The sequence below is a fragment of the Erythranthe guttata genome, chromosome 14 (assembly GCF_056151865.1).
Source record: "Erythranthe guttata isolate IM_541 chromosome 14, IM_541, whole genome shotgun sequence".
NCBI classification, from domain to species: domain Eukaryota; kingdom Viridiplantae; phylum Streptophyta; class Magnoliopsida; order Lamiales; family Phrymaceae; genus Erythranthe; species Erythranthe guttata.
In genome coordinates, this window is record NC_142546.1 from 18,893,052 (window position 1) to 18,917,446 (window position 24,395).

Sequence of the window (24,395 nt, forward strand, 5' to 3'; positions counted from 1 at the left end):
AGTGAGTTTTTTTTTCAAGTGCAAAATAATTTGAACGTCTCCCTATTTAAAAAAAGTATCGAGGGATTATATCAGAAAACCTTATTCATATTATGAAATATTGATGATATTATCTGGTTAAGTAAGATTGTCTCGACTTTTTGGCATAAATCAACAAATAATTGGGATTATTTTCTTCACTTATTTCTTTTATTATACAACATAAATATTAAAATTACATTTATGTTAAAAGAGAATCTTCAAGCTTTTACAATAAAATAAGTATTTAACTGAACTATAACAAAATTACTAAAATACCATTATATGTTTTTCAATATTATGATCATAGCTTTTGCCTTAAGCAAGAGATGGCTTTGTTGTTAAGACTAGAATTAATCAGACTATTTAAAAACAAAATAGTAAAAGGAAAGGAAAGCTAGAACAAAACAATGAAATTTTTTGAATGGTCTTCATTAAAATTTTATTGTTTTTTTCTCTTTGATCATTAGTATTTAAAAAAAAAACATGAAGTCAATTCAACATTCGACTTTTTATAGGACTTTGATAATTGTTTGAATTGTGTAGAGGGTGTTAAGTAATTGTGAGCTTTATTATATTTGAAGTTGATTATTTTTTATCAAATTCTTCGACTTGGAAAAGTAGTGTGACCAGTTGTTTCTCTTTGTTAGAAGTTGACAAGGTCATGTGTTCTTCTTATGTTAATAAGATGAATGAGAACTTTTACACCAAGAATAAGAAACGGTCTTAGAGCAACAAGTACTTGGTCCAAAATATTGCTTTCGTTTGGTTGTTGTGAGACTTTTGAGTTCCATATTTATTATTATTTATTGGTTCTTTTTATATAGATGATTATATATTTGATTTTTTTTAAAATTGTTATTTTACTAACGGCATTATTCATTATTCACACACACAAAAATTATACAGTTTTACATTTCTCGTATAGTTTGTGAGTGATATTGCTAGAATGTCGATTGAGCAGCAAAACAAATGACAAACACTAGGTGACATGTTGATCGGGTCCAGTAATAGTCTTCGAATGCTCAAGTTAGAAAACAGTGCAAAGTATACGCACAAATGCATTTAACTCGTAAAATAGCACGTACCTCGATATGTGAATAAACTCTACTAGTTTATAGGTGAGACTCGAGGTGGAATTCTTATGAGAATTGATATGGCACAAGGGATTTTACTTTTCCCATGGACCTTTTAGAAGGCTTTTGAATAAGGGCATTTGAGGTGTTTTTCTTTAATGCGCTAATTGAGCATCCTGTTCAAAACTCAACTAGGCACATCATTGCACATCACATTCAATTGATGCTCTTGTAGCAAGAATCGGCCGAGAGTAGTTGATATTGTTGGTTTTATATTGTTTCAAAATTTGACTCTAGTGTGCTTTAAATTTTGTTTTGCGGGCTCAAAAGCTCATACGACGTCGACTAGTGTCGTGGGAAGCTAAACATGTGGAGCTGGGGGGGCTCGAGTGAGTCGTTTGAGCAAATCCAAGGTGTTGTTGTTTGGAGGCGGGGCACGAGGACGTGATGGACCATTGGTCCTGGAGGGTGGTGACCGAACGAGCGAGTGCAAGTTTGCGAATGACTAGGATCTGGACGTCAGTGTGAGAAGTGTTGGTTGTAATACCTCCACGCAAGTGCACATAACAGACAAGTAATATAGTGGATAATTAAATCCAAGTAGCGTTCCCATGAGGAATATTCAATTATCTAATTCTAAGCGCTAGATTATCGCAACTATATTTAAGCCCAGCCCACACGATCGACTTTTGAGTTGATTTAACTAAATTATGACTAAATTATAGAAAGCAGATTAAAAAGAAAGCAAGAGCAAGTAAGCAACGAAGATTAATCAGATTAAAAAATCATAGAATTTTATTTTCCCCTTATGTGATTATTGACCCTAAAATTTCTTCAATTCTACAAGCAAATAATTTGAATTACTAACCTCAGATGTTAAATTAATCATAACCCACTGCCGCGTGTATTATAATTCTATTATTCATGACTAAATCGATGTATTCCTAAGCAATTCAATCTAGAACAAAACAATAAGCACAAGTCTCAATCATGGCTATTGTCACATGGGTTTCTTTCCTCAAGAAATTTTCGCTTGTGCGGCCTCATTCCCACCAAATCAGTCAGCCTTCCTCTCGAATTCTCTTCGCACAAATGCACAAATACAATGTCTTTTAAGCCAATGTAAACACGAACAAAAGTATGCAGCGGAAAACAACACACAAGTACGTTTACGGGCACTGCCCAACCTTTATATTTCCCACAAAGAATACAAAGAAGACTAAGGTGCACACACAAAATACTCACTCAGAATGCCCACAATTGCAATCTAAACTCTTTAATGCACATGGGGCGGATTTATGCACTCATTGCCAAATAAATACAAGGAAGATAGTAGTTTACACATTAAACTACCAGGATACTTTGCGGCACACATACTTGACATTTGGCTAACTATTACAAGTAATAAGGGGCAATTCTGTATGCTTTCCAGGCCTCAACCGCTCCGCAACTTCCCTCAAAACCGTCCTCATAGTCGCTTGTCGTGATCTGCCTTGCTTGAGCACGCGCGCGCGCACCAAACAGCCAAAATAGCCCGGTCGATTGCTAGGCAGCTCATCTGCCTTGCCTTACCCGCACACTTTGCTTGACTTGCCAATCACTAGCCAATTCTTTGCCCACACGGTCATTAGAGCACCCCGCTTATCGGGCTGTCTTCCTTGACTTGCCAACCCGTCGTGCCAATTTGCCCACACTTATCAAGTCATGGTCGATTTCCTCCTAACGCTCGTTTTCCTAAGTACTCGGTCGCATGCCGATTACTGCCCACGCTTGTCCGCATTGGCTGTCGAGCAACGCCCGTGCCAGCCACAAGTACTTACGATCACCGTTCACCCTTGAATCAAGTCATTTCTTACTTTCTCGGACAAACACCCCAAATGCTTGCCCAACATTCAACCACTCATTGGCCGATTGTGTGGCTGTCTTGTGCCAACCCTTGCTTGGCACCGTTTCTCGGCCATAGTCGATGTCACCGACTAAGGGGGTAACAACTAACTAAGAGTGTAACTATATTCCTATGATAACATAACAAAGTGTCTTTTACCATAATTTTAATTATTAAACCGACCTTCCGATTCAAATTCAACAATAACAATAAAACACTTAGAGTGGCCAGTTTTATGCACTTAATAGAACGAGTAGAAGAAGTAATCCAGAACTAATACTTCCATAAAATCATGAAAAATGGTTCACAAATTCCACATAGGGTTCGAATAAAATCGTAGAATTAAGGAGTTTAGCTACTCATTTTTATTATGGAACGAAAAATATAATTCATAACCGAAGAAATTAAAACTATGTTTGATTTAATTTTTTTAGTCTCCGCGCTTTGCTCGTTGCTCTGAGATTGTGTAATTGGATCGTTATTTTCGTGCAGATCAATTCTTCTTATATAGTGGTCAAGACTGGGTAAAAGGGCAGGAGATTCCTTATGTGGATAAATTTTCCTTCCATTGTAGAACGTAGGTTCGAACGGCCGTCTCAAATGGCGTACATAGATTCTCCTCTTCAACGCCTCGGACGGCAGTCTCCCCTTTCAAGGCATAATTGAGACGGTCGTCTCAAAATGCGTGCATCACCGTTGATTTCTTCTCAATCCGAACGGCCGTCTGAAGATTCCAATTATTTTTCCAGACAGTCATCCGAAGCCTTCTTGGTGTACTTCGGCCCATTCTTTATCCGTTTTTTTTTTATCGTTTTGACCTCCAAAAGTTTGATTCTTCAAATTTGTACCTAAAACACAATAATCAAGTCTTTAATCACCATATAATCAATAAAATCAACAAAAATCCTCGTACGAGAATATAAGTGTAAAATCTCCACTCAACATGAGGCACCAATGCGGGCGATCCGAGTGGCAACAACTCGAGCCGGTACTTGATGGATTGGGGTTGTGGCATAATAAATCGTTCAAGATCAACAGGTAATATTAAAACAACCAACTGAACCAACATATGAATCAATAATCAGTATGTTTCCTAATTGTAACTAGTTAAAGCTGATTAAGGGCCTTATATTTTTTAAGCCGCAGAAAAAATCCCTAATTGCCATAATTATATTTTTTTCAAAAAGGATCTAGGGTCGTCGGAAAGATCCTACGAAAAGACTTGCCAAAAAATGTCGGTGGAGCTTCACTGTAAAACATCGGACATTGTGTATCTTTTTCGTGGACTGCCGCTAGACTCCAACAACTACCTCCGGTATCTTCATATCATCAGGGCGGGTCCCGATTGTTTGGAGGCCTAGGGCGAAAATAAAAAAAAAAAAGGCGGCGGATATATACAAACCTATTTTTGTATTAGTTCAAACCCACATAAAAGGGTTTATTAGTTCAAGCCCGTATATTAATCTAATTTTATTAAATCAAAACTAAAGAGGACGAATATGCCCTTATCAATAAATAATACCCAAATACAAACAAACCCTATTTTTAATTTGTTAAGACCAAAAAGAAAAACAAAAAAAAAAAAAAAAAAAAAAAAAAAAAACTCACGACTGCCGCCGTCAGACCGCCGCGACGCCGACCAGCAAGACTTCCACCGCGCCGGCGATGACCAGCGACCCACCCACCGCACCACCACCAACAAATAAGTCAATTTTATTTAACTTTTGTTTGTAAATTCGAAAACATTAATCGATCATCGATTCTTGATAAATATGCGCGGATGAACATTAATCTATGCTTACTTCTTGTTGGGTTGCAATGCTTTAGCCGATTTTGAAAAAAAAAATGAGATTGAAATTGATTTTTTTGTGTATTTTCGTTGGTTTCCCAAATCAGTTTACTCAGACCGATTTTGTACACGAAAATCGGCGTCATAATGCCGCTTTTTGTTAACCAAATCGGAGACACAACGTCGACTTTACAAGTCAAAATACGCGTTGTAACGCCGATTTTTTTTTCGCCTAAAAAAAATGTGCTCCTTTCTTTTTCTTACGGTATTTAATTCATATGCTTTAAACATGTATAAGAATAATGAAACGTAAAATTTTATATCTAATATATAATTTCGCTATTAAAGATTTTTCAAAAAATGGGCGATTATTCGTTGTGCCTCGTTAAAATTTTCTTAAGGACAAAACCCCAAAGAAAGAAAAATGAGTATTCTAACCCAAAAAATAACGAAACTAAAAAAAAGACATACAATAGAAATTCAATGACAAATTCGACATCATCTCGACAAATAAACACATTTTATCATCATATTAATATTTTTGAAGTCCATAAATGAGAAACTATATATAGTTTCATCATCCAATCATCAAATTATCAAAATCAACATAATTTTTTGATAAATAATGAATTACCAATAAAATTAGTCAAGACAGATGACCAAAACATTTCAAGAAGTATCGCAAGCGTAGAAGCTCGATTTTTTTGCACAAAAACCCTTTTGTTTATATGCAAAATTCGAATAAATTCTCAAAAACACTTATATATCTATGCGAAATCTTTTGCCCAAAAACCCTTATTTTTCTATGTCGAAAAGATCGGATATTTTCTCTTCAATTCAATTGCATGCTTTGAAGTCGAAAGTGGAATAAAAGATTGATGAGAGCAGCCAATTATTTCCAAGAACAGCCAATCTTGGAAATTGAAGATTTACTTTGGAGAGAAAATTTTGGGGCCCAAAAGCAGAGAATATATCACCAATTTTGAAGTCATTGCCCAAGTTGTTGTTGAAGTAATTGCACAAGAAAAAGCAAAACTGAAATACATACATAAATACATCTAAAAAAAAATACATACGTACATAAATATAGTATTTCTTTTTTTATGTCCACTAGAGAAATAGACCATGGGCACATAGGCATAGGCCAAACGCGCCCTTGGCCAGGGCCGACACTCCATATTATGGTCGGCCCTAGCTATAGGCGTGAGAAGCAACCCGTCTGGGGCTTCGAACTTTGATGATTATTTAGGGCCTCCTATTTTTAGATATTTTTTTATTATTTTTTGTAAATATTATTTAATTAAATGGTCTCTTAAAAGTTCAATTGAAAAAAAAAAATAGATTTTCGCAGTTGAATAACTCGTTAATTACTCCTTAAAATTATCAATGTGAACTCTTATTTCGTTGGAATAAGATCTCAAAGTTCTTTAACGTTTGAAAACACCCTTATTTCTTGTGAGATTTGAAGAAGTGGAAACTTGTTGCAAATAAAACTTTGAAGAATTGTGTGTGAGATTTGAAACATGATATTTGGTTCTGACATTATGAAAGAAGAAATATTTTGGAATTTAGAATGTTGAGAATTGAGATAGATACTATATTTTGACATTAAGGAAAAATAATTTTTTTGGAAGTTAAAATGTTGAGAATTGAGATAGAGACTAAACATGTAGTTGGGGTATTAGATTATTTGAAAGAAATATATATACTTATTTTTCGAATGTATGAACTAAAAGGCTAATTGAGGATTATTTATTTTATACACTTTGACAAAAATAATATGGATAAGCTTAATTTACGAGTTTGATTAATGATTACGAGAGCTCTATTTGAATTGAATACCTTCAAATGTTGAATTTACGAATATATGTATGCATTTCCAATTTTATTGTTCAATATTTGGATCGATGAATGGGATAAAATATTTTTACGGAAACATAAAAAGTACACAAGCCTCATTTTTATGTCGCCTAAGGCCTCTCTGGACATGGGACTGACCATGCTTCAAATCTTCAAGAGAACCTTCAAACCTTCAAATGATCTTAAAATCAGGATTTTTAGAAAGGAGAAAGTCTAGAGAAAGAAAGTTGGAGGCTAAACGGATTTTGGTGACACTAGAGAGGGAAAGATGATGATTATGATTTTGAAGGAATTATAAATATTCCAATTTGGTCATAAGTTATGATTTAAAAAAAAGGAAAATTTGACAAATCCCCTCTTTAGATATGTGTAGTTACAATCAGTCCCAAAAAAAATTCAGATTTCTTTTTTTTTTGACAAAAAAAATTGATTAAGTTTCACAACTACACCCTTATATCAATTATTATGGAAAATCAATTACTTTTTTAAATATGCAAATCCTTCTAATTTCTCCCTATCTCACGCAGTTTTTGTTTTTCCTTTTCTTTTTGATTTTTTAATGGTTTTCTTTATTTCGATTAAAACAAAAAATGATTAATTTTTTAATTTTTAATTTTGTTTTATTTTTTCGGTTTTTTATTTTTTAAATTATTTTTTATTATTTATATTTTTCCCATTCTTCATTATGATTAAAAACAATGGTCTTAATTTAATTTTGTTTTTTAATGGTCTTTTTTCCTTAATTTCGATTTTTTTAAAATGGTCTTTTTGATTTTCTTTTCTAGTTTTCTTTTAACAAAAAATGTTTTGTTTAATTTTTTTTTTTTTTTTGTTTTCTAATTAAAAAAATATCAAGCAGGTTTATCAAAGTGGAATCCCACTATACACGGTCTTTGACTAATTTGTAATGGATTTTGATAAATTTGTAATAAATTTCGATAAATTTATAGTGGATTTCGATAAATTTATAGTGGATTTCAACAAATTTATAATGAATTTCGATAAATTTATACTGGATTTCAAAAAAAAAATTAGTGGATTTTGATAAGTTTATAGTGGATTTCAAAAAGTGTATAGTGGATTTTACTTTGATAAATCTGCTGGATTTTTTTTAAATATTAAAAATGAAATATTAATTGAAAAAAATAATTAATAAAACATTAATTAAACAAAATATTTTTTTATTCAAAAAAAAAACTGGAAAAAAATCGAAAAAAAACCATTTAGAAAAAATCAAAAGTAAGAAAAAATAAAAACCACTAAAAAAACGAAAATAAAAATAAAACAATTTTTTTTAAATCAAAATAAAAAACATGAAAATTATAAATAAGAATAAAAAAATTAAAATAAAAAACCAAACATAAAAAAAGTAACAAAATTAAAAAATAAAAAATAACCAATTTTTCTTTTAACTTGCAATAAAGAAGGGCGAATGGCAAAAAGCTCACCACATGGGACTTAAATGCACATGGTCCACAAAAAAAAACAGTCTCTCAATTATCAATTTCATCCATTATGCTTTAACTTTCTTAATATTATACATTCACCTCGAATTTAAACAAATATATCACATTAACCCCCAAAATAATTTTTGTTTTCAGAAAATAATTTTTTTTTCTGAATTTTTTTTTCCGGCCAGATTCCGGCGTTGACCGCAAGAAACCGACGTTGACTTTTTCTTTTCTTTTTAAAATTTTTTTTTTCCTGAAATGTTTTTCCGGTCGGTCAACCACTGTTGACCGCCGGTCTCCGGCGTTTTGATTTTTTTTTACTTAGAAAAAAATATTTTAATTAATATTACTGTATTGACTACTAAATTACTGTCTCAGACAGTAATGAATATTATTTTCCCGAACAGTAGTATTATTAATATTATTGTCTAGGACAGTTAAATTACTGTTGGAGACAGTAATTTAGCAGCCAATGCAGTAATATTAATTAAAATAATTTTTTTTAAGAAAAAAATTCAAAAAAAAAAGTCAATTAATAGTTAAATTATGTCTCCGACAGTTAAATAACTGCTGGAGACACTAATTTAGCAACGAATACAGTAATATTAATTAAAAATATTTTTTTTAAGAATAAAAAAATCAATTAACAGTTAAATTACTTTCTCCGACAGTTAAATAACTGCTCGAGACAGTAATTTAGCAGCAAAGACAATAATATTAATTAAAATATTTTTGAAGAAAAAAAAAAGTCAATTAACTGTTAAATTACTGTCTCCGACAGTTAAATAACTGTTGGCGACAGTAGTTTAGCAGCCAAGACAGTAATATTAATTAAAATATTTTTTTAAGAAAAAAAAAATTATAAAAAAAAAAAAAAGTCAACGTCGGAGACCCGGCGGTCAACGGCAGTTGACCGTCAGAAAAAAAAAAGTCAACGCCAGAGACTGGCGGTCAACGGCGGCGACCGGCGGTCTCCGGTGGTGGAGGGTCAAAATTGAAATTAGGGTTAAAATTGGTTAATTGATGAAATTGGGCTAAATTAGGGTGTAAATTATGAAAGTGGAGTTGAATTGGGTTTCAATGAATTGGGGGTGATTTTGGTATATATAAAAGGATTTTCCTTATTTGCAAATAAGTTTGAATGCACTGGAATTATTTGAAAGACAAAAAAGTTGGATATCTCTCTTTTAATTAAGTGCCCTTGTCATGGGTTTTTTTGTGATTAACCCAATAAAGAAATCCATTAAAAAAAAAAAAAAAAAAAGTAAAAACAGAAATTGATATGGCGTGAGATGGGGAGAAATTAGAGGGATTTATATATTTACAACAAAAATAATTAATTTTCTATGATAATATAATATTGTAACTTTCAACAATATTACATAAGGGTATTTTGGATAATTATAGTCAATTGGGTTTATAAAATTATATCTATTAAAAAATAGATTTATCATGAAGCTGAAGTTCAACGAAGGTGTTTTGTCAAATAACCTGTAAAAAACAAAAAAAAAATGCATATACGTCTATTCATAAATGGGTATTTATGTCATTTCACTTAAAAAAAAAAAAAATCGCAGAACCCATGAGCGAGTTACATGATGATGAGCTTCCGAGAATGCCATCTTTTTTTCTTTTCTTTTTTTGGCTTTAATTTTTACTTCTCGGGTGGGGGCTGGCTTCTTAAAATAACATATAAACTTTGGCTGCGGCTATATGCAATACTAATTTCACTTGTGCAAGACCAAATTAAAGAAACATTCCAAAAGATTCCATTTTATTAAGATGAAATGACAAATATACCCATAAATTAAATGGCTTTTGTTTGCTCATGCAAGACCAAATAACAAATAATAAAAAAATATGAACCAACTAAATTTCGACATTAAGGTGTCGAATATATGTCCATAAAATCGACACATTAATGTCGAAATTTAGTAAATTTGGACTAATTTGTTAATAGTTAAATTTCGACACTAAGGTGTCGATACTTTACTCCAAAATCGACATCTCAATGTCGATTTTTATCTATAAAATTCGACATGTACATGTCGACTGTGTGTGCGCGGGATTTTTTTTTTTTTTTTTTTAAATATGAATCAACTAAATTTCGACATTAAGGTGTCGAATATATGTCCGTAAATTCGACACCTTAATGTCGAAATTTAGTATATTTGGACTACTTTGCTAACAGTTAAATTTCGACACTAAGGTGTCGATTTTGTACTAAACAAATCGACATCTCAATGTCGATTTTTGCCTATAAAATTCGACATGTACATGTCGACTGCGTCTGCTCGGGATTTTTTTTGGAAAAAACGATATTCTAGCTAAAAAAACACATAAATGCATATTTTCTTGGATTTTTCCACCGTAGATTCTTCTATTTTGATGTCTTCTGACTCCCTACTTACCATCTTTGTAAGATTTGTTGAGTTTTGATGATTTTGAATGTTTAAGTTTTGTGGGTTTGTAGATGAGGAAGGAGAAAGGTTTTGATGGAAAAGATGAGAGTTGGTCTTGTGGTTTTGTGATAGGATTTTTTTTTGTTTTTGAGTTTTTGGTATTGCACAATTGGAATTTTCTATTTTTTTAACAAGTAAGGGTATTATAGTATTTATACATTAAAAAATTAATTTGGTCTTGCACAAGTGGAATTAGTCTTGCATATAACCGCAGCCATAAACTTTTTGTTAAGGAAATGCAATGAACTCATAAGAGCAGACATGTTGGTTCTTAGTGGCCCAATACAGCTCAATTCAATACATGAAAACTGTAGTCTTGCTGGTTGCTACTGGAGAGAGAGATTTTACAACTTGCAATCACAAGCAACTATCACTCTACCAAGTGTTTTTTTTGTGGTCCACGAAACGAAGATGCAGCCATTATGGAATAACATCCACCGTTCACACTGCTAGCTTCGCTCAACATGCACGAGCGATTCTCATGCAAATCTAACAACGTTCGATTAGGATAATTATATGCAACTACAAGAATTTCAATACTTCTTCTAGTTATATATAATGATATATACACCAACGTATCTATATAGATAAAAACACATGGATTTCGAAAAGAAAAATGCTGTTGTATCCATAGGAATGATTGTAACAGAAAGACATAGACACACAAGTGACTTACTATCAGCAATGACTAAAGCATCCACTATGTTCGTGCAATTACAGTTATGTGGATTTTTATAGAAACTCGTCTAGACTTGAAAAAATCCAGTTTATACAATCAATCTGAATCATTCTCTGCATGACAAATTAAAATCAAAATTTTCGTCACACGAGATAATGAAGACGCTTCAGTTTACTTGATCAGGTGTTTAATGTTTGTTAGGGACAGGGATTGGGAAATGCAGAATGAACCTCATCGATTTCTGCAACTATTTCTGGAGATAGGTGGACCTTGCAACCATTGAGTACCTCTTCGAGCTGCCATAGTTTCGTTGCTCCAAAAACAGCACTCGCCACAAGAGGGTGCCTCAAAACAAAAGCTGCCCAAATACTTTGAAAAAATTAGTGCGGGATTATAGAGAAACAAGGATATGCATATCATTTGACAACCCTACAACAAAATTGTCGGCAAGAAAATATTGGCATGCTGTGCAGTAATATACGCCAAGACGAATGTTCCATCCAGCACAATGAATCAGTACATGATAATAAAATACGTACAATAGCTAATTTTCTGCTAATTGGCAACCTTATTCAGAACATCATTACAATTCAACATATTGGAACAGCATGTTAACTCCGATTGTACATAGAACATAAAATTACGGCCAAGAGCACTGTGCCGATATATCAGACATCCCAAACTCAAGCTTATTACCGCAGAATCTTTCAGTTGTTAGCACATCTAGTAAAAAGTAACTTAAAAGTGATAGTTAAAGAAAAATACAAGTTTGGAATGCAAACTAATTCGTACTTTATTCTACAAAATGCATATACAAGAATAAAAACATACTCATCAATATAGGCCCGTTTGTTCGGAAGGATGCGATTATATGTGATAGGGTTGCATTGCATGTGTGCATATGCTTGTATACATTTAGTAGCACACTAGCATGTCTCGGAAATTGTTATTATTTTCTTTTCTTTTTTTCACATTTCTAGATGCACTCTATGAATGCAATAAAATATCATTCCATTTATAAGAAGCATCAATACAGTCGATACCACATCAAACCCCCTTGGACTGATTCCTTATCAAACAAATTGATGACTATATAGCAGGGCCAACAGTAAATCATCGGTCTCTATAAATTAATCAAAGAGCAATCAAACATATAATACAACGACTCTCAATGTCCTTAAAAGATCTGAATTATATCTAGTTTAGAGGGAGGGATGGTGTAATTCACACAGCAAAATAAAAGAAATATTTTCGTAAAGGTAAAAATTTATCACCAAGGAAGATAGGTATGATTACACAAACTCGAGGAGGTCTAATCAAAGTGTTATTAAACCTAAATTCAGGAGAGGCAGGTGCGCTGTGCGATTTATCCATCGTTCAAACAGTGTGATAGATAGAAAAAAATACCATATCCCAAAAGTGCAAGTGACAGACAAGTTTCCATCTCTAGAGAGTAAAAATAAATTGGGGGAAAATGACCAGGCAAGTATTTTCAGCCTTCTATTCCTCAATGACTGAAATGGTTCCCCAAATTTAAGAATCAAAATGTTTTCTTTTTCCTCCTTTAATTAATTGGCCTCACACGCAGTCTAGGACTCGTCCAGTAGCAGAGCCAGGATTTCCAATTAGGGTGGGGTCGGCGCCCCCGATTTTTTTTAAAAGGATTTTTAGCAGAAAAGAACATAAAATAAATACATATTTATAACATTTAACTAAAATAGCCTAAATTGAATTCTTTAAAGTTATATCCAAAATATGATTATTTATACTACTTGCAAATTACTCACAATTTACCATGTAAACTATAATTGTCCCTTTCACATTCTCATTTTGTGAAAATTCTATATGATTGAGTGGATTAAATGATATAAATTGGGCTATCAAACTAAAAAATACACACACATATATATACACACACACACACAGTGTAAAAACTAAAAAGTAAATCGAGAATGAGCTGGAGTCCACTCAGGGGTAAAAGGTGACTCCTCCCTCGGCCACGTCGAGTCAACCAATCAGAATTCACCAATCCCCACTAATAGTTTCTATATAAACCCCATCCCCACAATCAGCCGTTTCATCTCTAAAAATCAATGCACTCACATTTATTGAATTTTTGAAACCCTAAACACAAATCGAAAAATGAGTTCCAACACCGCAGCCTCAACCAAGACCAACACAAACAATGGTAGAGGCAAGAAGTCAAAGGTTTCTCACTCTGCAAAGGCTGGCCTTGAATTCCCTGTTGGGAGAATTTGCCGGTTACTCAAGGCCGGAAGATATGCTAGCCGTATCGGTGCTGGAGCCCCTGCTTACCTAGCAGCGGTTCTCGAGTACCTCGCAGCCGAGGTATTCTTTTTTATTTACAATTACTGTTTTTCCAAATTTGGTCCAGTTCATAAATTTTTGCTCTAATTTTGTGATTTGGTTTTTTCTTTTTTTTAGTAAGTTCCTGATTTCTTGGTTTAGGTTTTAGAGGTTGCAGGGAATGAAGTAAAGGAGACGAACAAGACTCGAATTACACCGAAGGCAATAACGGCTGCAGTGACAAAGGATGAGGAATTGAACAAGCTCTTCAAGGGTGTCACGATTGCTGGTGGGGGGGTTATGCCTAACCGTCATCGAAATCTGTTGCCAGAAAGCAGCGCAAAAAAGGAGGAAGAGATTGGCTCTGGGTCACAGTGAATCTAGGATTTTATTTTATTTTATCGGGTTGAATAATCTGTTGCGTTTACCTAAATAAGTATTGAACCAGTTGAAACTTGGGCATTCCATTGCCTTGTTTACCGTGATGTTCATGTAACTGTTTTTCTTATCTATCTAAATTATTGCAAGAAATCAAATTAAGAAGTAACTCAGTCGGTTGCAAATTAAATCTCAATGATCTCCAGAATTGGTAAAGGTCAATTCTCCATCGAGGAAAAAGGGGAAAACGCAAGTTTCACTAAGGAACACAATAAATGACTACAATGATAATTGATGCCCAGATATTTAAAGTGGATGTCATGCAATAGAAATACTCATACAAGTACCATATAACATGCATGATAACTCCTTGTCACAATGTAAATAAGCTAAACAACTTGCTTACCGATTGCGAGAGATACAGGATGAACACCATGTTTTTCTGCGATGGAGACGTATAACTGCAACACATAATTAGAAGTACCAATTAGCGAATATGTATTAAACTCTTGTCACGTGCAGTTCAGCAGCACATCCAAGAATGAGGATTAGTATATTGCTCCTGTATAGAATCATGCAGTATCTCTAATATTTCATTTGGACTTTTTCCAGAACAATTGCGAAATGGTTATATTATTACAGAAAAATACAACAGAAGTTCCATTGAAGAAAACTTTACCAATGTGGCACTAATGTTCATCTATGAAGTAAGATGACCAAAATCTGAGTGTGTGTGAATTCCAAGTGGCATTTTTACACGGTCGATAAAAGGGAACCATTTACAGTTACTAATTATAATGTTTTTTTTGGCATCCAGCTTAATTGCCGGATGCACTCTGCAGTACAATCAAGTAAAATGTTGAAAAGAATAATTAGATTATTCTTACTTCAGTGGCTTTTCTAATGATACCATTTGATAGGTTGTATCTTGACTCCCCTTCAGCATACCTCCCTGAAAGACAAACAACCAAACAGTCCCGTGAATTTTCAAGTGGCGGTTGTTATTTCCAAGAAAAAAGATGGATAAAAGACCTTTGAAGAGATTCAACCGAGCATTATCTGGACCTCTACCAACTGACAGATACTTCCCAGTAAGGATGCCCATCGCCAAAGGGCTGTAAGCCAATAAGCTAACCCTGGACAAAAATCAAAAAAACGTCACCATTGATGGCTAAACTACTGATCAACTATTTTAAAATTATAAAATTAAAAATAACAGAGATTACTTCACCTTTAACTAAAAAAAAAAGGAAAAAAAGATAAGCCTCGTAAGTTGAGGAATAAGAATATGGCTATGCGGGGTTGGCAAAGCAAATAATTACACACACTCCAACTAAGAAATTTAAAATTCACTAGAAGTCATTTGATTCAACAGGACTAAATTTGTCCTCTTATAGTTACTTTTTGAAACAAAGTGTAAGGAGGAGGGGATTGTCGAACACAAAAAGAATTCAATGAAGTTAAAATAATTGAACGAGGGGGGTAGAAATGTCATGAAAAAGATAAGAGGGCTCTATGGAGAGTCGGTGATAAATTCCGAGTCTGGCCACAATGACCGAATCAATTATTTTCATGCGTAAAGATAATCAGATCCAAGACCAGCAAGAAGTAAAACATCAAGGGAGTATGTCTCACACACAAGTCCAAGAAACATATACAACCTAAAAAATATTGGTGACAAAGTAAGCATCATACTCGTATAACCGTATACAAAAGGCGCAAAGTAGTTGACTCGAATAAGGACTGACAAACTAAGGGACTGCATGGACTCTGATTCAGATTTTATAATACATGTTTACATTATAATTAGTGAAATGGTATATAGTAAGAATATAAAAATCTAAGATTATATGTACATCTATTTCTATATTCTGTACTTCTAAATGGCTCAAGAATTTTCTTTGGATTATGGACTAAATTTCAAAATATGAAAGGATAGCTCTTAATGGCGTTTAAGTAAATTGAAGTTCCACTTAACTCCGACAGAATTTCCTACCTAATCAATCCATAGTTATTTCTATATCCAAGTCCTTTAAAAATCTTATCTTTACAAAATATTGGTTAACTAGATCTTTTTTCTTTCTGAAGTTTTGGTTAACGTGATCTCGACCCTTGGCCTGTTTCTGTTACTATACATTAATACATCATATAGCTCAACCTACAGAGAAATATACATATATATGTGTGTATATATATATACTCACACCACTCTGTAGTTGTCTATGTCTATAATATTCTGAAAGTATGAATAACTCAAAAAGTTTCTCAGAACTTTTGTAATACTTTATCCTAGTTAATAAGTACCACGTTGTCACAAAAGAGGAATATTTGGACTTCATCAGTTTTTGTTTTTAATAGTGAAGTTGACATATAAAACGACGCGTCCTTTTCTCTTCTTTAAAGTTTAAAGTGATTTCTTTGCCTTTTTGTCGTGACTCTTTGAGTACCTTAATTTCAAATGCAATGAGTTATACATGAAACTAGATCTTGAGAGGTCTCCAGTCATATTTTATAGGCATATAGAGGATTTGTAACAGAGAATTATATTCCATATCTCCACCGACTACCATATTCATATCATAATTCTAGATGAAAAGGAAACAGAGATGATTTGACAGCAAAAAAACAAAAAAAAACAAAAATGACATGTTTAAAATGAAAAATAAGATGTTATTAAAACTATAACAAAATTGGTACTCGAGTTTATCTACAACTCTCAAAGTGATACATGAGTTTTTACAATGTTGGTACATAATGAAATGATCCAATTTAATTCTGTCCGAATTTTCTTACAGTGATGGATAAAACCCTTTAAATCATAACTAATTACAACGCTCCATTTGAAACTTAAATCAGATATTCATCTCAATTAGTAAACAAACCTTAAAATTATGCTCAGTTGCCAAAAACAATGTTAAGAAAATATGGAGCTACACAATTAGGGCATCTAAATCTACATTAAAAACCTAACGAATTTAATTTTACTAAACAAAAAATTATATAAAAATTGGAACCATATCAGATAAGGGCATAGTTATATCGATACACTGCATGTATGTTGAAAAGCTAATTTAAGGTCATTGAGTATGTAACATTTACAACCAAAACTAAACGGCAGTCATAAGTTTGTGGAAAATCAGGTACAATATGACATTCATAAAAGAAATCATGTACCGAAATGATTCACTCTTAAAAATTACGATTCCTAGTTAGTTATGCATCATACATTGAAGTGTTAGAATAACAACATTCACGGGATTATCAAGAAAATGAAAAGGTTATAAGGAAATTTATAGATTCTCAATATTATTATATTTTCTAATTATTTCTTTGTTGGGGAGGAGTGAGTGAGACAGAAGGAAATGAGCAACAGATATAATTAAGCACATACAAAATTATCCTTCAAATATTTTCAAGTAGACAAATAATCTCATGATATGTTTAACAAATAATTTAGTTACATGAAGGTCTCTCATTAGATGTGATCTTTATCGTTTGTGTTCAACTTTCTCTTGATTAACTAATGATGTTACACCATTACATATAGTTGAAAAATACTTATGTTTCAATTACTCGTCGCTTTGGAGAAATTTGGTCTATATTATTCTAGTGATTTTAGAATTCTCTCAAACATTAATCTTCATAACCAAAGAAAACAATTAGTGGAGAGAGTTGGTGGAAAGGATATGTTAGTCAAATTATATGGGTTTTCCTAAAATCATTCATATTTATTAGCTTTACTGAGACATGTTAGCTTTATTAATAAATGTCTCAGGCCTTAAACAACAGAGACCTTGAACTAATGACAGAGACCAAGAACTAAACGACACTTGATTTGAAAAGTTTATTTGAAACAGAGAGAATAGCAGCTACCAATTATTGGCATGTGAGGTAGTGCGTAAGATAATTGAAGTACGACGTACATAGTGATATATATTTGAGAAGTGTATTAGACTAAATGTACGATAAATTTTCTAATAGTTCAAGTGTCTTAGACTAAATGTAGGTTAAATTTTCTAATAGTTCAAGTGTCATAGACTAAATGTATAGTAAATTTTCTAACAGTTCTTCAGCCTCGTTCTGTGACATGTATCGTATTAGATAGGATTAGATTGGATTGAAATAATTTTATATTGGGTAATTATTTCTTTAGTTACTAACATGTATGGTTCCTTGTACAGATCTACGACTAAAAATGTTAAAACCTTATTACATGTGATTTTTCTATAACATTCCTAATTTAACAATAATCATATCATAATTTGTAGTGTTGTAGAAATATAATCATCTTTCTCCTTTTTGGTCACTACCTACAAAATTAATTGTAGGGGCATGTTAGCTACTAATTTATTGGATAGTAGCATTTAGTTGTAGGCTTCACTAGTTATTGCCTGAGTTAGATTAAATTTTGCCACCCGAACATGTTATTTAACTCCTACTATTTAGTCAATAGTTGAATTTAATAGCAGCAACCGAATAAGGCCAAAGTGTATTAGACTAAACGTATAGTGGATTTTGTAAGATCTTTCTTCACTATACGTTTAACCTTTACACCGTCAGTCTAAGTGATCTACATTATTCACGTGATATGTTCATTTTTCTTTCCTGTGACCAACTTCACGGGCTACTTATTTCTTCATAAGCATAATTTTTGGAAGGTCATTTTTTTACTTATATCTTTTGTAAATAAATCATCAATATCTTAAGGATATTTATCTGGAGTAAATGAAAGCTTTCAGTTACTCTTCAACACATGAAGGATGTTTATTTGGAACAAATGAAAATATATTTGAATTTCAAACTAAAGTATGATAGCAAGCATCAAGTTAGAAAGTCAAGTAATATTTTTTATTCTAATTTTCACTTTAAAATTGATTTATTGTATATTATATTGTTTTAGGTGCAACACAAATACACAGTTACTTTTTACTAGAACATAGAAAGTCAAACAACATTAAAAAATGAAGACTATTGCCAACTCTAAGGCCTATTTTAGTTAAGTTCAACATGATTCAGTAGTATTTGCACTTCGCATGCTTGTAATGCATAATAAAGCACATGCTATGTTAAATCAGCAAAACAAAAATCTGAATTGATACCTCTCATGATGACAACACTCGGCCATCCCGGAATCAAAATTTCGGCAAAGAAGGTTGTAACAATTCTGAAAACAAAGAAATAGATGTACATTTTATTATCATTAAACTATACAAAGAGATAGAGAGAGAGTGGAAAAGAAGCCTCACTATTTTTAAAACAAAGTCCGACCATACAACACCTGCACAGAGATTGTTCTAGCATTCCCAAAGTCACCTTCAGCAACGTGTAGGAACTTCATCAGACCATATGGTGTTTCGTTACTTAGGCCGATGTATCTTATCTGTAGATAATATTTTACCCATTAACAAGAAGGATCAAATTTGGTAAATATCAAGGTAAACTTACCTTGCAGGACCACAGACCTTTCCAGCACCAATAGCTCTGTCTAGAGCAGCAAGTTGTTCCTCAAAACTGACGGAAGAATATATCCTCGTCTGATCGTACTCTGTTTCTCCAAACATAGGGACATAGCTGCAAAAGAATCCTTGCCAAGTTGTAAAGCGATCCAGTACTCAGTTTTATAGTGATATATATTTTGGTTGTTACTGAGTGGAGGTTTACAAGAAAGAGATGATATACATACCGGTCAGGCCAATGAACTTGATACAGGTCGATGTAGTCACTTTGTAGGCGCCGTAAACTGAAAAAAGAACTTCTCCTGTTAGTTTTCATAATAAGATAATCGGGTAGAAAACCACAACCAATGACTACAGTTAAGTCAGTCAAGAGTCAAATAACAATGGGTATATTATCAGTTGCAGGAACAAAGAGATAAAGGAACTTTAAATATAACGAATGGCAATATTCAGCTCGACCTATTATCAATTGCCTCAGCTATATTCCTGGAATCAAGACTTTCTGGTCCGTTCCGGATCCAAGTCATTTGCCCTGATGGTCCGCTGACCTATATCCAACAAATTAAATGTGGTTTTCAGCAGAAATCAGTGATAGATCATGAAATAATACCCTATAACAAAGAACTATTCATCCAAGAAACTAGTGAACAAGTAATCATTCTCATCATTGTGCAAGGCCCCGTTCTAATGGGTGTCTGGGCCTTATTCAATGACTCTGTTTAATTTGATATTGGTATACCAATTAGGATAAATAACAGCTGTATTTCCACTTCTCATAGCAATAAAATCAAGAATTTTAACGTACTTAGGGATAGCAGAATGAGTCAACACAGTTTTTTGAACCTGCAGCTTTCAAAAGCAAGAGTAAAACTTGAGCCCAGTATACCACAGTAATCTTTTAGGGCATAGTTTTGAGTTCAATTCTAGAATATTGCAGACCAAACCCACCTAAACTAATCACAGGGTCAATCTTTATCTTGGATAGAAAAGGCTTCATCGGTAATACCTCAAGCTACAATCATCGCACTCACAAAAACTAAGGCAATCCCAATTCATGATCCATTGCAGATTAAGGTAAACTCAATCTTCAAATAAGGGTTAGGCATCAATTTCTGGACAAATAGTTTCTAGGAAAACAGATTACTAAAAAATTAAGTTCGAAACTGCTTCTACTTGATGCAGATAATTAATAGCATGACAACCAAAAGAATTCTAAAGTGTAAAACCCTCCATTAAAATCAGTTGAAATCAACATGTGAAACTTAATTATGTAAAATGTCCCCTAAAAAGTATACTGAAGTATAAATTAAATTACAAAGAAGTTGGTGAAACCTTTGTAGCGAGTACAACGCGATCGCGTGGGATATTGCGGGATCGAATCCAACGTCCAAGATACTCCTCACTCCTCCCATGTGTTTCTGAACGCTGTGGAACAGGATACCTACACCAAAAACCCAAAAGCAAATAAATAGATATAGAGAGAGAGAGAATAGAAGCAGAAAGGTTGGTTGAAAGAAGGGTTACATTTCGGCAGAGTCGAAGAAATTGATTCCTGAGTCGAAGGCTTTGTCGAGGAGCTCGAACGACTGAGGCAAGGAGTTCTGCTCGCCGAAAGTCATGGTGCCTGATTCAATTATTCACACATCATCAACAATAAACAACTGGAAATCAATTAATTTTAGAGAGAGAGAGAGAGAGAGAATATGAAGATCGAAAACCTAAGCAGAGTCGTGAGACGGTGATGTCAGGTGCGAGATTGAAAAGGGGCACCGCCATGGTAACGCTACAACTCCACAATAACGACGACGGTGGTTCTGCGACAAGTACGCCATGTACGGGGGCGGGGCGGGGCGGGGAGGATAAAATCGTTGTTGTATCGTATAAGCGATTTTGTTTCTCGCCCAAACTATTTCCCTATGCGGATTTAACCAACAACTCAATTATCGGGAGCTATTAGTACAAACCACCTCCTGTAATCTCTAATTGCTGTAAAAGCCCTCGTGTTAAAAAAAAATAGCAACGACCTCCGTATGTTATGTTTTATTTAGCCCACCAATCCTTTCGTGGGATTTGGGTTATGATTTAATTGTAATGAAAAAACTACCCTTACCGGAATTTTCATAATAATGTAATTAAAAAAAAATACATAAATGTTATAGAATAAATCCTATTAGCTCATATAGGGGTGCAAGTTGGAACGGATTTTCCAATTTCCGCCGGTTCCGATCCGAAAAGTTCCGATTTTGGAACAACTTTTTTCATTCCGACTTCCAAAATTCCGATTTCCGAAATTTTCCGATTTTTTTGGATTGGAATTGGAATTATATAAAATAAATTTGGAATTTCCGATTTCCGATCCGATTTAATTCCGAAATTAATTCCGAAAAATTCCGATTTTTTTCCGAAAAATACACCTATAAATAGTATATATTATATAATACTTATTTTCTAAAAAATACACCTGTAAGTCTTGTTATAGGATTTTGACATAATGAATTGTTGTTAGAAGTTTTATTGGAGTTTATTTTTATTTATTTTTAAAACTAAAATTTAGTAGTTATTAGTTTTACTTTTATCGGCGTGGATGTTCTTATTTTCGAAAAATTATGAACATTTTAGAAAATTTCGGCTACGTTTTGAAATTTTAAAGCTTATGTGATTTCCGATTTTTTTCCGAAATTCCGAAATTTCCGGGCCTTTTGGAATTGGAATGAATTTTTAGATTCCGAAATTTTTGGAATTGGAATTGGAATTGATTTTGTACTTCCGATTTTTTTTGGAAATTTTCCGAAAAGGCTAATTCCGATCCGATCCATCCGACTTTCACCTGCTCATAGGATAAAATATAGGGTAAATTACAACCACCCCTTGAGATATGATTAATTTGCGAAAAGACCGCTCTTGTTTGGATAATTACATCTACCCCTCAAGTGTGATTTTTTTCTTACATCTACCCCTCAAGTATGTTCTAGTTTATACTCGTTTTGTGTAAAAATACAGTTTTTGATGCACCACAATCTGATATGTACAAGCCAAAGAACACATATTATGATTATCTTGATTCAAAATGTGGAGTTCGAATGGGATAAAATGGGTATAAAAGTGATAATATTCCATATAATCTCGAAGATTCCACTAAATTTGAAACCGTAAGGGTGGACGTATAAGAAGATTTATAGTTGAAGGGGTGGTTGTAATTACCCAAACAAGAGGGGGGTTTTGTAATTTGACCATACCTCAGGGGTGTGATTGTAATTTACCCTAAAATATATAATTATAATATATGTCTTGCTGAAAGATGAGAATTAAGTATTTGAATGAGAGCTCTGGGAAAATGTTGAAGGTCGAAAGCTTCTGCAAAACAAAAGTACATGATTTACATTTAGTTTATGGGGCTATTTATACAAGATTTATAAAAATCATTGTCATGCTAGTCTTACAATAGAGAGAGACATGTAGCATGCAAAACTTAGTTCATATATATATATATATATATATATTACAATACTCGTTCTTGGACTAAGTATTTTTGTCTCGGTTGTAAATTGGATGAGTACAAGATATGCCTCGTTAAAAACCTTGAGCCGAAAAACTCAGTGAGACAAAATCGATCAAAAGGGAAAAATAGTGCATAAGTCGAATCCAAGTTGTGTGCATAAGCTGTCTTGTTAAAAACATTTGCCGGAAAATTCAATGGGACAAAACAAGTTATAATGGAAAAAAAAAAAAGTGTAGCGCACCATTGCTCCCACTTAAATGAGCAGTGTAAACTTCTCGGGTGAGCTATCAATCTTGCTCCATATCGATTTTTCTCATTTAATGTCGTATACCAATTTATGTCGGCAAGGGTGTATGGATGAAATTTTGTGATATATGCTTGTTATGATTGCCTTTTATTTATCAGCCTCTCTTGCTATATAATCAGCATCATTTTGGTAGATCAACAAGATGTACCTGCAACATTACAAAACATTATCCAATGTTATAATCATCGTAAACAATCTATTGATCAATTGAGAATGTTAAAAATTAAAATATTATTGATGATAATCTCATTTATATCCTGTATTTCTTTGAAATAACTTATGTAATTCTCGGTACTTCCGGGATCTGATATCACATTTCCGATATCAGGCTCAACAGATTCATTTGAAGCATTCTCACTAGGAACCACTTGGTTCGAGGGTTCATTGATTTTCCTTTTTTTTTTCTAGAACAACATCTTTTGATCCTATTGATTTAAAAAAAATTAAAAAAATAAATAAATAAAAATAAAAAAAAAATAGAAAAATATATAAATTAAACAAACAGGTTTATAAAAAAAACAAAAAGAAAAATTAATAATAATAAGAATAATAATAAATAAATCAGCGAAATCGATAAATGCAGGACCAGAAATGTTGAATGCAGTTTGGTCGAAAATTACATATAAGGGTAGTATAGTATTTTTGCTTCTCCAGGGGTATGTCAAATGATGATTTGGGCTTGGGTACATCCTAGTTTATTTGGTAGCTAGGGGTGTATGTAAAATAATCCATATATACATATATATATATATATATATATATATATATATATATATATATATATATATATATATATATATATATATATATATATATAATTTTATTTTATTTTTCTGTTTTTACCATAATACCCTTAATTATAGTATTATTGTTTTTATTTTTTCCCGTCAAAAGGGTTAACGGGATTGTTAGAGAAGGGCTAATTTGATATACTTTTGATACATAAAGAACTATTACGATATATTGTAGAAAATAGGGATGAAAGTGGGATAAAATATATAGTTAAGAGATTAACAATGAGATTTGACCTTTGATTTATATCTTTCAAACCAAGATGGTTTCAAATTACACATTTTTGAGTTGTTGGTGTAAAACACCTAATGGAGTTTGAAATTATATAATAGAATGATAAAAATATTATTTAGATATTTGAACAAAAAATAAATTCAGAGTTTTAACTTTTAAAAGGAAATTTTGGTAAAACATGTAGTAATTGGCTAATTGTTTT

The 24,395-nt window shown here is 32.8% G+C and overlaps 2 protein-coding genes across 2 annotated transcripts; one reads left to right on the plus strand and one right to left on the minus strand.

Annotated features, from left to right (window-relative positions):
• Window positions 1-11,143: 11,143 nt before the first annotated feature.
• Window positions 11,144-21,294, minus strand: LOC105957245 (uncharacterized). The gene is made up of 12 exons (XM_012981175.2): window positions 21,080-21,294; window positions 20,886-20,985; window positions 20,694-20,802; window positions 19,821-19,909; window positions 19,589-19,645; window positions 19,368-19,476; window positions 19,184-19,285; window positions 19,005-19,069; window positions 14,938-15,041; window positions 14,793-14,857; window positions 14,312-14,366; window positions 11,144-11,578 (listed from the first exon to the last, which is right to left on the minus strand). The coding sequence occupies exons 1-12, from the start codon at window positions 21,135-21,137 to the stop codon at window positions 11,418-11,420; spliced, it is 1,074 nt and encodes a 357-aa protein (XP_012836629.2). The 5' UTR covers window positions 21,138-21,294; the 3' UTR covers window positions 11,144-11,417.
• Window positions 13,191-14,006, plus strand: LOC148765366 (uncharacterized). The gene is made up of 2 exons (XM_088812999.1): window positions 13,191-13,569; window positions 13,690-14,006. The coding sequence occupies exons 1-2, from the start codon at window positions 13,363-13,365 to the stop codon at window positions 13,903-13,905; spliced, it is 423 nt and encodes a 140-aa protein (XP_088669125.1). The 5' UTR covers window positions 13,191-13,362; the 3' UTR covers window positions 13,906-14,006.
• Window positions 21,295-24,395: the final 3,101 nt, after the last annotated feature.

What these genes read in the sequence shown, in the direction of transcription:
- LOC148765366 (XM_088812999.1), top strand. Translation starts at nt 13,363, where the DNA reads ATGAGTTCCAACACCGCAGCCTCAACCAAGACCAACACAAACAATGGT. An exon ending in TCGAGTACCTCGCAGCCGAG is followed by an intron (nt 13,570 to 13,689) that starts GTATTCTTTTTT and finishes TTCTTGGTTTAG; the next exon opens with GTTTTAGAGGTTGCAGGGAA.
- LOC105957245 (XM_012981175.2), bottom strand. Translation starts at nt 21,137, where the DNA reads ATGGCGGTGCCCCTTTTCAATCTCGCACCTGACATCACCGTCTCACGA. An exon ending in TCGGTTGAATCTCTTCAAAG is followed by an intron (nt 14,858 to 14,937) that starts GTCTTTTATCCA and finishes TTTGTCTTTCAG; the next exon opens with GGAGGTATGCTGAAGGGGAG. An exon ending in TCATTAGAAAAGCCACTGAA is followed by an intron (nt 14,367 to 14,792) that starts GTAAGAATAATC and finishes TATGTGTTGCAG; the next exon opens with TTATACGTCTCCATCGCAGA.